Source organism: Cheilinus undulatus, linkage group 21 (genome assembly GCF_018320785.1).
Source record: "Cheilinus undulatus linkage group 21, ASM1832078v1, whole genome shotgun sequence".
Lineage (NCBI taxonomy): Eukaryota > Metazoa > Chordata > Actinopteri > Labriformes > Labridae > Cheilinus > Cheilinus undulatus.
This window is the reverse complement of record NC_054885.1, coordinates 13,079,144-13,091,952: the sequence shown is the minus strand read 5'-3', so window position 1 is coordinate 13,091,952 and position 12,809 is coordinate 13,079,144. Positions and strand designations below refer to the sequence as shown.

General features: G+C 40.3%; 1 protein-coding gene across 2 annotated transcripts in view; it reads left to right on the top strand.

The window, feature by feature from the left end:
- The window catches only part of grapa (GRB2 related adaptor protein a), a 60,890-nt gene that overhangs the window by 17,639 nt on the left and 30,442 nt on the right, over window positions 1-12,809 (top strand). Inside the window, exon 3 of one of the 2 annotated variants that reach the window (XM_041777886.1) lies at window positions 463-582. The exons of the other annotated variant lie outside the window; for it this stretch is intronic. Coding sequence (XP_041633820.1) covers window positions 463-582 — 120 coding nt within the window. The remainder of the gene's footprint in view (window positions 1-462; window positions 583-12,809) is intronic. 2 annotated transcript variants of the gene reach the window in all.

The window sequence follows — 12,809 nt, the reverse complement described above, 5'->3', positions numbered from 1 at the left end:
TTGTTTCCTGTAGAACACAGTTCATGAGAAGTTAATTTATTGTGCTGAATTTGGATGTCAACTGCTCTACCAAGCAAAACTAATGAGCCCCAAATAAACAGAATATGTCTGAAAAATGTCACCACTGCTTCCACTCCACAGCTGACAAGTGAAATCTAACACCCAGGGACTGTTTTTTGCTCATGCATATTTAGCAGCATTTATAAAAATAACACCTCAAACGTGCTAAATTTACCCCGCTTCTCCTCACCCTCAACCTGTTTTTTATCTCTTTGTCAGCATTGATCTGTACTTTCATATTTTCATCATTTACACTAAAAATAAAACATCAAAAGTTGTTGGATATCGGAACAGACTGTTTTCTCAAGTTCACGGACCCTGGAGGAGCGCAGCTGCATAAAATAGTAACAGCAATGATCACACTCTTTTCTTTTTTCTTCTCTCTTCTTATCTTGCCTCCAGCTGGTTCGCAGGGCGAATTTCTCGCAGTGTGGCAGAGAGTCGACTCAGACACAGGGAGTGTGGGGCTTTTCTGGTCAGAGAGAGCGAGAGCGCCCCTGGGGAGTTTTCGATGTCCGTCAGGTAGGAGATGAACCACTCAAGACACAAGATAAAGTGCACATTTTGGTTCATTTTACACAGAGTCATAATTACTACATAACACTTTAATCTATGTCGTCTTTCTTATTCATTCCCCGTTCTTGAAGTACCCTTTAATCAGTGCTAGAGCCTCGTTTCCCCACTGGGATCATTAAAGTTTCATTACATCTCTCCCAACGCAGTCTAATTCAATTAGCAGCCCTATGTAAACATACTGTATGTATAAATGCACACCTCCCTTTACATGCAGCAGTTTTGTTCCTTGTTTGCTTCTTTATAATCTTGAGTGTGTTTTCATGTGGGTGGCAGGCGATCAGAGGAGCAGGCAGACGAGAAGGAGGAGGAGGAGGGTTAGAGGATAAGGTGTGGGGCAGAGGAAGGATCTGCAGCCCCGTTGGCTCGATGTGAGCTAATCCTGTCTGGCACGCCACCGCATCTGGAGCCGCCAAGGGGCCGGATCGGTTGGGATGACGGTCAGGGATGCAGCTGAGGCTTGGTGTTGAGCTCCAGAGGGGCGTTGTGAGGATCTTGAAGGTGGAGGGTTGGGGTATGAGACGGAGGGAGATGGGAGTCAGACCTGGAACTGAGGGTTGGCTGAGGGGGTTAGGAGTCGGATTTGTTGGTCGCTGTGGTTGGATGTGACAGTGTCTGGGCATCATATCTCTCTCCAGGTGGCTGAGAGGCCCTTAGGAAGCAGGAGAGGAATATAAGTTATTAACATGGTGTCCAATTTCCTTTCAACTCAAACTTTTGGGTAGAAACTTAGTGCTATAATGTTTCGCTGTTTGATTTCTGCTTGAAAGTCTAATAGTGCAGAGACAAGTATTGTACACAAGCAAGTTTTAGCTTGCACTAAGTTCACCATCAGAACGTGCACTCACCATGTGCACTCGTCCAGTTGATGTCTGCCCTATATTCTGGCACAGAGATTGCTTAGAAGTGTGTTTGCTCCATCTCTGACTTCTTCCCAGTTGATCCTGGGGTGAGGCAGGGGTGTGCCCTAGTCTCTGCGCTTCTCAGGATGTATATGGACTGGATATTGGGGCAGGTAAGAGGTGCAGCAAACTTTGCTGTGTCGTTTGCTGATGATGCTAAGGTCCTTGTGGGGGCTCTTATCTTGCTGAGTGACAAAGCTTAACTGTGCATCTCCTGGGCCAAGACAGAGATCCAGGCATTCAGGGATATCTAAAATGCTTCCATTAAATCTGTGTCGGTGAATGTTGAGAGCTTAAAGTTGTGAAGCAGTACACCAATCTTGACAGCGTGGGATGGGAAGGGTCAGCTGTAGGATACAAGCGAGGCACCGGATGCTCTTTCCTTGGCATGATCCAGCTCACTGCATACTTGGTCCCAGAACCCATCAGGTTGGCCCAGGCCTTTGGGACAGCCATGTGCATCGTGGAAGGGTCAGCTGGGAGGATGCCTGAAGAGATGAGGCATGGGCCAGGCACAGATGTCCAACAGGAGGCCAGAGCAGTACAGGGCCAAGGTTGACGTGGCGAGGTGGCTTTCATGTGGAATTTTCTGCAAACTCAGTAGTGATGGTTGTTCCTTTTTTTCCCCCATCTCCTCACAGGATCTCTGAAACTCAGTCAGAGTGACCATCAGGCTCTTGATCACCTCTCTCACTAAGGCCTGTCTCCCTGGATTGCTCAGTTTGGCCTGGCAACCAGTTTTTGGAAGAATCCTGGTTGTGCCGAACTTCTTCCATTTAAGAATCATGGAGGCCACTGTGCTCTTGGGAACTTTCGGCATAGCAGAACTTTTTTGTAGCCTTCCTCAGATCTGTGCCTTGAGACAATCCTGTCTATGAGCTCTGCAGCAAGTTCCTTTGACCTCATGGCTTGGTTTTGCATTGTATGCATTGTGAGCTGTAAAGCCTTCTATAGAGAGGTGTATGGTCAGATTACTTTCTGAATGCTCTGTATTAATTGATACTGGTTTGCGTTAATTCCTCAAAGATAAATAAATGACAATGGTGTGGCTGCTTGGTGTGTAGATACTGCATAGATGGATGGATAAATCGGACTCATACAGGCAAGAAAAAGAGAAGAAACTTGCATGATAGTTTAAAGATCCATCAGGACTGCCTTCAATTTTTAACAGATATTCGTCTGGTTAAGTTTTATCCAAAAAAGCCCAATGCTTTGTAAAGTCAGGTCATATTGAGGTCAGTTCAGAGACCAAATAAAAGTACTGGTGTCTGTCCGTTTTTTGGTCGGCACCGCCATAATGGAGAAGGAAGGTTCTTTCTGTAAAACGGGTTTGGGGACAAGGCAGATTTTGATGCTCTTTGTTTTTCTTGCCTGTCTGATAATACCTCTCTGGCTGCTGTTGCTGGACGGTTTGCAGCTTTAAAAAAATGGGTCAGGTAGCTGTGTGCGTCTGTCTGTGTGAACACATGCGGCAACATTTCCCCTGTCAGCAGAGACGTCCTGACAGCAGTAACTGTGAAAACTCGAGTCATTTCTCAGCTCAACTCAGCTCGGTCTGGCTTTGATTGTCAGGCTGTGAAAATCTGGTCTGCTTTATTTCAATGAGTGGAGCCCAAAAGGAAACTTTTCTTCTTGTTAAATTACTTGAAAACTACATGAAGTTGAAAATCATTCAAACCAGTAAATTTGAGTAAAACTATGATATTCTATGGAAGACTTTCCTGTAAGGTATAAATGCTGTAGCGCAGAGGTTTGCTGCACCTGCAGACAATATAACTGTCCACCAACATAATGAACCACAAACGTAATAAAAATCTGCAGTTTGTAACATTATAATCCCACAAATGTAATAGCAGCTGCCTACTGCAAAAGTCATAATTTCCCCACAAATGTAATTGTTCCATTTGCAGTGATTATTAATTGTGGGAATGTAAAAATCTCCTCCTATTAAAAATTTCTAATTTCCAACAAAGGTAACACGAAAATGGAAACTCAATTTTTGTGGTTATTGCTAGTTATTGCAGCCTTTTAACAACTACCAGTCAGTTTTGAGTCAGTTAATGCTGGCCTTACACCAGAGGACTGTGCTATAACTCTTATAAGACTCTAAAATGACTGACATCTGAGACCCTCTCACATCCAAAGACAATTTTTGGCAAGCCGTTGAGTTTTTAGTCTCAGACTTTGAGATTTAGAAAAGAGTGTGGGTCACTAACTACAAGACTAGAATACAATTCCTTCTGAGATGATCCCATCATGCATCTGGTGGAAATTCACAACAACCGTGTTAAAGCATAGAGCAGGATATAGATAGAGATGGAGATTACATTTGAGTTAATATCTCTTATGATCCGTTGTTTTTAAATAATCTACATTGAGCAGAAATTAAGGGAAAGCTAAACACCGAAGCAACTTTGCATGTTACTGCAGCAACCGAGGAACTATCCTGGAAACAGAAAAAGAAAAAGAGTACCATATGAAAACATGAGTTGTCTCAACTCAGAAACAAACTGATCAGGCGTTTACTTTGAAAATCCCAGTGGCGGTTTACCGTACCTGTCATTTTAGTCTGAAATAAATTGATTGACAAGGCACAGAAACACACAGGTGCAGAGATCTGACTGCAGCTCTGAGCAGAAAAGCTTTTCAGTCTCTTGAGTTATGAGCGGACATTCAGCGACTCTAGATTGATCTACGCTGATGTTCATGTTTTTAAGAATGAAGTTAATTAATGAGCTTACGCACAACACCGGCTCCCATTGGTCGTGGACGTCGATCACGTCATGGACCAGACTGACAAAAATAGCAAAGATGTTTGATTTTATCATGATGCCAAGACTGAAGAAAGACAGCCTTAAAACAGGGAAAAATTGAGTCTTATGACCAGTTTACACCTAATGACCGAGACGACGAGAGTGAGCTGCAACTTTAGCAAGACTCCCATGATTTTACTCTGACTTTGGAATTTTGTCAGCAACTTTGAAATTGGAGGAAAAGTCGTTAGGTGTAAGGCCAACTTTAAGCTCAAGTTACATGAAAAAACATAGTTGTAGCAATTTTTTTGTTCGCCATGAAACAGGAGGTGGTTATAAAACACTGTTAAGGTCATGAATAGGTCAAATCAGTGCGCTGAGGAAATTATAAATAAAGTACAGAAACACTGTTCATCCAGCCAGTTTTACTGTTTATAATAAGTTGAATTTCCTGTCCTCTCAGATTTGTTTTTGTCCAGGAAGTTTGTACCATGTTTGTTTAAGACACAGTATGTGGCGAGATGTCAGACTTTGACAAACCAGCACAGTCTTATCCTGTGAGTTTGTTCATGTCAGCCCTCAATGAACTATAGAATGACTTGTATTTGTATTTCATGGCTCTTCCAGTGTTTTAAGGCTCCAGAAAAAAATTCCTCTTTCATGGCGAACAAAAACATTTGTGGGAAGTTCTTCGAAATTTGAGATTTGAGTGATTTTTTTTTTTTTTTTACCTTCCCATAACTGTTATAAATTCCTGCAAATGTAATAGTGTTAACAACTATTATACTTGTGGGAAATGTATCATGATTATGAGATTGTTGAATTAAAAGCTGCAAATTTGTTCTATGTTTGTGGGAAATTATTACGTTTGCAGGTGTTACCGTGGTTTACAACCTTTTTTTTGCCCATGGCACACCCAAGATCAGGCCAGAATCTTGAGGCACCATATCCATACTCACACAAAATAGCCTCTTTAAAACATACTACACTAACCTAAGTTCTTGTAAGGTTGTAAAAATAATGTATAGATGAAAAAAGTCCTGTGGCACCAAGACTTGCCTCAAGGCACAACATTATGCTCTGCCAAAGCATTTAAGAACCACTGCTGTAGTGTATAAGCTTCCTAAACCTTCCTAAACCTTCAGAGGGAAAATAACAAGGACTTGACCTCAGTGCCCTCAATTTTAGATCTGACGGAGGCCTTTAAATGTGATTGATCTTCGTTTGAAAATCAGTCAAGCTTTTCTTTGGCAAAGTTCGACATTTCTTTCACTCTGCTGTAATGGCAGGAGCCTTTTCTTTCAGCACAGTTCATGTAACTTCAGAAAGGTGGTTATGAAAGAATAGGTGGCAGGGGACGAGCCTTAGATGATGCCAGGGAAACTGTCCCGATGGGTTATTTAGTAGCTTATTTTTGGAAAGTGGAGCAAAGTGATGCCAACACAGACTTTTTATAGAGGCAGATGAGGAATCCATTTTGCTTAGCTCGGCTTTTGCAGTCTTCTTTGACTCAGCAGCAGCGGATTCACCCACAGGAGAAGAGTCTGCTGTGTGTTGATCCAGTTTGAGGATGAAACAGGTAGCATGTTGTTTTCCTGGCCTGATGTTATTATTATGTTGAGCTATTTTTTGGCTGAGAAGAAGCAGACTCTCACTATTTCTTAAATAGAAAATCTCACTTCCTTGAACATTTGATCCCAAAGTCTCCTGCAAAATCAGGACATCTACCATCTGGTGCTGTCAAGATACCAGAACTTTAACTTCAGTATGACGCTAGGTAAAATCTTGAGTCAGTAAAATGTTGAAATTCAGTGCTTTCTCTTTCATTCTCTAAAACTTTATGTAAAAGAATGACTCAATGTGAAGTTTTTTAAGCTTTGACTTTTTGATTTTGATTATTAAAATAATGTAAATAACTGTTTTAAATCACATTATCTCAAATAAATGTCAAAGTCTTGAAAATTCTGACAACCACCCCACCTATACGTAAGACTGACAGCAGACTGTAACAGCTGTTCACCGTCTCTGATTGTGAGTCATCCACCAACACGGTGGTAAATCAGCCACTGAAGCGGAAGTACAAGATGTAAATGAGGGGCAAATGGATACACTGGAGAATTACAATATTTCCATAGCACTATCTGAAGGTGTTACTCACCTTAGAGAAGTCACCTTCAATCCTTTAACCGGTGCTAAAAACAGATAGTGTATGTGGTATGCACTATTTTCATCACTTTCTGTTGGATGAAGTCCTGCTGTGTGATGGAGCTCAACGTTGTTTCTCCACAGTGTTGTCCTCTTTGAATATAGAAACATTTATAACAGCATGGTCATTGATAAACACAAATGTTCACATGAACACTTGCACATTTATTTTACTAAAAGTGAGTCTAGGTACGATCGGGTGGAGGTTGTGTGGGACAAAAATAATTTTCTGTGCTTTAAAGTCTGATTTAAGAGTTTAGTTTCTGAGTTTCTGTGTGGTAGTTTCAGTTTGACCTCGTTCATGTGTGTGCTCGGTAAAGGACAAGAAAGCAGAGAGCAGTGACTATTTACAGCAGGCTTCTTACCCTTGATGAAGTAATATCAGTGTGAGCAATAAGAAAGTGGTTGTTTTCTCTGTCCTCTGGTGATTTTCACTGAGATTATTGTTGTTAATTATTAAGGAGCCCCTTACTTTAACTCTAAGTGTTATTCATAGTATCTCCGCTTCTCTTGCCATATCCAGTGGGTGACGTCACTGAGACTACCTCCTGAGAGCTTTTAAAATTTGTGCCCCTTCTTTGCCCTATGTAAGGTGGTTAACAAGGGCAAACACATGCCAACTGTATTTAAAAAGATCTCCTTAAATAAACAGTGTACAAAATTTCAGAAGCCATATAAAAAACCCTAAACAGCAGCCAAGAGATGCAAAAGATGCACAAATGATTCAAAGTGAAAAGCAGATGTTAGTAGTACTGTCCAGGGCCTCACCATTTTTTTTTTTTTTTTTTTTTAGCAAGACCCACTTAATCCAACCTCAAGTGATGAAAACTGACACCAAGTCAGAAAAACTGCAAAATGCAGTTCCTTATGTGTCCACTAGAGGCTGGCTCCAAAAGCTAGTCAATCACCTTTAAGCTTCATATTAAAATCTCCATTTTTACAGCCTAATAACACATGTTTACAGTCTGGTTCAGAGAATATATAATTATATAATATAAAATTTCTTTACTTTTCTATACTGTACAGGGGGTACAATTTGCAGTCCATTCATGGTGATTGTATCAGGGCTAAAGGTCTACCCAAAACTAAGGATGTTCCTAAGTGTCTATTTCCGTATTCTGCTAAATGCTCATTTAAATTTCGTTTAACTGACTGGTCTAAAGAGGAGAATATCCCTAGAAAACAGTTATATTCCTCACAGGGTCATTGTGTCAGCGGGTATGACATTAGCCTGATCTACTCTCTACAGCAAGGCTAATATTACAAGCTAGCACCACCAGCCTTTGTTCCTCTTTGCACATTAATAATTTCGTGTTTTGGTATGTGGCCTCTTTTGACTTGTGGAGAAAGGTATATGTGAGTTCAACACTTGACAGCCTAAATACCACTTTATTTCCATTTACTACTTAAAAAAAATGCCATACCGCAATTTCATACCACACACTAACCGCTAAGCCAATGCTGAGCTTCTCATGTTTACATCCGTGAAGTGCCAGACAGGAAGGTGGCATCTTTTAACTGAAGCTACAGCGGTCTCTAGCAGGAGGTTCATTACAGTTTTAAAGATTAATATAGACCGGGATTTCAAGCCTATGTTTATAAAAATGATGGGTGATTCAATTAATCGAATCGTAAATCCTGCGCCAGCTGATTTGATAAATGAATTTAACCTTTTTAGCGATTACCCGTGTGCATCCCTGCACACTATTATTGCTAAATGTGTCACCACATTGACATCGAAATGTAATCAGAACTTAATGAATGCTGTTGCAAAAAAAATCCTTGGATGTTCAATAGACCAACCAAAACTTTTAAGTGTGAAACAGCAGCACACTAATATACTAGCTCCACAATGCATTGCACCTCTCTGAGCTTGCTGGCTAGCCAACACGCAGTGTAAAATTAAACGTAATCCAACTAAAACAAATTGCTTACGGTCACACTAGCTCGTTGCTAGCTTAGCGACAAAATGTGGACTAGAAATACAGTACTTTGCAGAACTTTGAGGACTAAGGATTGGCACAACCCTGATGTTGTTCTGGATGTCTTCGCATATTACCAAGGACATGAGAAAATAATATGTTAAAAAAGAGCAAGTTCACACCTTTAGGGCAGAGAAAGTGATGGATGTGGTGTGTTCCCATGGCCTAGGGTACCTTCCAGGCAGGTAGTAGGGTTGTCACAAGCCCCTGGTTATCCTGAAAACAGCTGGCGGTCTACTGGTATATTGTCAGGGGTGAAAAAGGACCAGGGAAAGAGATGCCATTGAGCTTGACCTTGGCTGTCGAGCATAGGCATACATAAATGGTTGTGGCTAATGTGACTGACAGGTGGGCACGTTGTAGCTGTATTTGCCAGGAGGCTTAAGGCCTGTTTTTACTCCACCACTTTGTCTGTGTCTGGAGTAATATAAAGTTAGGTTAAGATAGCATTTCCAATATGGCCACCACCATCATTTGGCTTCAAAATGCCTCTTCAGAAAACCAAACGTTGACATCAGTGAGATGCATCTATCTTTATACAGTCAAGGGTTTCATCTGGTCTGCTTTATATTATTTTCATGTGTTTTAAACTTGCAGTGCTCATGATTATTTCAAGGTGTTTCTCATGATGGAAATCTGTTGTGTTGTGGCAGCAGGCTTGCCACCATACTTGTGGCTACTTGTGTCAACATTTTCAGCCAGTAATCCACTTATGTAATGTAATGCACTTTTAAACACAGAATGATTAAACATGCCCTGTCTCCTCTATCCTATTTAGCTGTGTTGTTTGCACTGTGAACAAGACCTACTAAAAACAGGGAGTAATATCTTATGGTGTCATGCAGTAAATCTGAATTGACTAGCTTTCATGGCCCACTCTAACAGGCTGAGTCGACGTCTATTGTGCCTGTTCATTTTCGGAACCAACATGGCTATAGACATCACTGACTCATTCTTGCAGTGTCAAAAGACTTAAACAGGGAGTGTTGAATCAGGGTTTTATTGGAGCTTCCTTGTCATCAGTCTCAAATCTGTGTCGTACCTCCAAAGAGGAAATGTAGAGGGAAGTGTCACTTTTAGATATATGCAGATTTGTCAGCAGCATGATCTCTTATTTTAGATTAAAATAACAAACTGTGTGTGATTAGGAGATTATTCTAGAGAATTAAATACATATGTTTAAAGTATTGCAAGGGGTTATCCCTCTTAAAACAACAGCTACAGCTATCACATTCTTATATTCCAGCTAGGTCTCTGCTTGCAGCTCAGCACAGCAGTAAATATCATATAAATGCATAATTTACTGGAGTGACCAAGAGTCAATAGAGAGACTTGAAAGAGACAGAGATAAAAAGTAGGAGAGAAGCCGGAAAATATACTAAAAAGACGAATACAGAGAGACTAGAAGCAAGCAACAAAATAAAGATAAGCAGAGCTTTAAAAGAAGAGCTTATGGCGTGTAGAGGGGTTGCATGATTTAACTTTATTTTTCTGTTTTCTTCTTTTGACAGTGAAGCTTAAATAAGACCAGCCAGTCCTCTTGGGGGCAAACCCTCCAGAGAATCTCCTCCTTTCTTTTCCCGGTATTTTTTTATACATTTTTATGACTTTATTCTAGTCTTACTCCACCATTTTCCTCTGTATTTCTCTGGTTTTGCACACAGTTTCAGTATAAACAAAGAGCAATTGCCTGTCATTAAATCATAAATGCGTTGTGTTGTGTCGCCTAAGGGGCCGTCTTCAGTTTGAGAATAGTTAACATGGCACAGACTACAACAAAATGAATTCTAGTTTATGCTGGGAAATTCTTGTATTTATTTTTTAATTTTCTCATGAATTGGATGAGAAATTAAACTTAACTCATTACCACAATATCCAGTAGCAGGAAAGGAAACTGAGAGGGCTGGCTGGCTCGTATGAGGAAAAGGTGTGGTAATAGTGTTGCCCTAAAGCTTAAAATGTGATTTTAGTTTTAATTCTTGATGTATTGAACTATCAAAACTAGAAAGAAATGTTTGCATTGACATTAGTATTCAGACCATTTACTTAGTACTTAGTTGAAGCACCTTTGGCAGCAATTATAGCCTCAAGTCTTTGAATATGACACAATGAGCCTTGCACACCTGGATTGGGGGATTTTCTGCCATCCTTTCTTTCAAATCCTTTCAAAGTCACTCAGGTTGGATGGGGACTGTCTATGGACAGTCATCTTCAGGTCTCTCCAGAGATGCTCGATAGCGTTTAAGTCAGGGCTCTGGCTGGACAACTTTAAGACATTCTGTGTGCTTAGGGTCATTGTCATGTTGGAAGGTGAGCTTTCGGACCAGTCTCAGGTCCTAAGGGCTGCGCAAAAAGTTTTCATTGAAGATATCTCTGTACTTTGTTTTATTCAGCTTTCCCTCAAAGCTGACCAGTCATCCAGTCCCTGCTGCTGAAATACACCCCAACAGCATGATGCTGCCACTACCATGCTTCACTGTTGGGATGGTATCGTGCGGGTGTTGAGCGGTGCCCCTGATTTCCTCCAGACATAACGTTTAGAAATGAGGCCAAACAGTTGAGTCTTAGTTTCACCAGATTAGGGAATCTTGTCTCTAACAGTCAGAGTCTTTTAAGGTCATGGGTCTCCAACTCAAGGGCGGCGGGCCAATTGCAGCCCGTGGGAAGACATTTTGTGGCCCCCCACTCGACATCAAAGTGTAGTGTTAGTGCGGCCCGCAGGTTTTACGCATGCACACTACAGACTCAGTTACAAAATTCAACCAGTTTCTGCTGCCAATTAACAACACTGTAGCTTTGAAGCCAACGAAAGGCTCAACTCTTATTATATCCATAATATGAATAAGCATTAAGAGATAAAAACAAGAATTCAAAATAGTTGCCTTAATCCCCAAATGCATTTAATTAACACACTGCAGCTAAAAAAATACGCTCTTTTGATGTTTACATAAGAAAACAATCTTCCAGTTGTTATGGTTGAAAGTGAAGGCATCAATAATTTTTGCTTGGTCCAGGGCTCGGGTTGCTGGTCTGAGACTCTCCGCTGCTGTTCCTCAACTCATTCTTTAAACGACGCAGACTTGAGAAACTGCGTTCACAGCTCACTGATGTGGCAGGAAGGGTCAGAGATATGGATATGAGTTTAAATTAGTCTATAAAGGCATCCAGAGGTTTTTGCCTTGTAAAACCAAACTTCTTCCCCTGAGTGGGATTAAAACAGCGAGAACATTTGGCAAATTTTTCACAGGCGCAACCCACATACTCAGCTCTGCTGCTCATCTCACAAATGCATGTTCTTTACAAATGTGGCACCATTTAAAAAGGAAATAAACAGGCTTTCCAACGGTATAAGATTTATTGCCGAGAAGCATTGTTACAACAAAGAAATAATCTACTAAACACACATCCTTACTTTTTGTGCTAAATTTAGTTAAAACTGGGAGCTTTGGAGACTTAAATTTGTCCCGTCTGAACACAGTCAAGCCAGATTTTCACCATTGTTTCCAGCTGTTGCATGAAGATAAGCTAACGTAGGCTAACTGCAGGCAGCCAATGGCTGATGGGTAAAAACATACACACATGCTTGAATTAGCCAACTAGCTTACTATATGCAGATTAATCTGTTTAGATATGTTTATTGACCAAACTTATATAAGAAGTTTGGTGCTGTATTAGCCAATATACAAACATATCAAACAAATTAACTCACACAAGAACACCCACAGCACCTGAAATCACCATCCCATCACCCATGTGACCTACCAGAAAAACAAGTAAATATACAAGCAATGGTAAATCTGTAAAATAAATATAATAAGAGTAGAAAAATAATAGTAATAAAACAAATCAAAAACAAAAACAGAGTGTATATATGTATATATACATACATACATCCACACCTACATATATATACACACATACACACACACATATGTACACATATATATACTGTATATGCAGATTAATCAAACAATATAAAAACCCATAAAGCTCAAATTAGCCAGGTAGCTGACTGCGCTATAGATAGGTTTAGCTAACCTAAATGAAAATGTCATGAATGACAGGCTAAGTAGGCAGCAAATTTCATAATCAATAATTTGGTTGTCCATGAAACAAATATTAAAAAGTGCTTTATATCACAGTTACTCTTTGCAACACTTCTCAGTTAGCTCTGTTGCTTCCAACTAGCTTAAGGGTTTTTTAGTTTGACATTACAAAACTAGATTACCGTAGGCTTTTTGGCTCTGTCTGTTGAGATTCAACTAAATGGATTAGACTTTTTTTCTTTCCTTGAGGCATCTGTGGCTTGGAGAAACTCTTATGTAACCACTCAA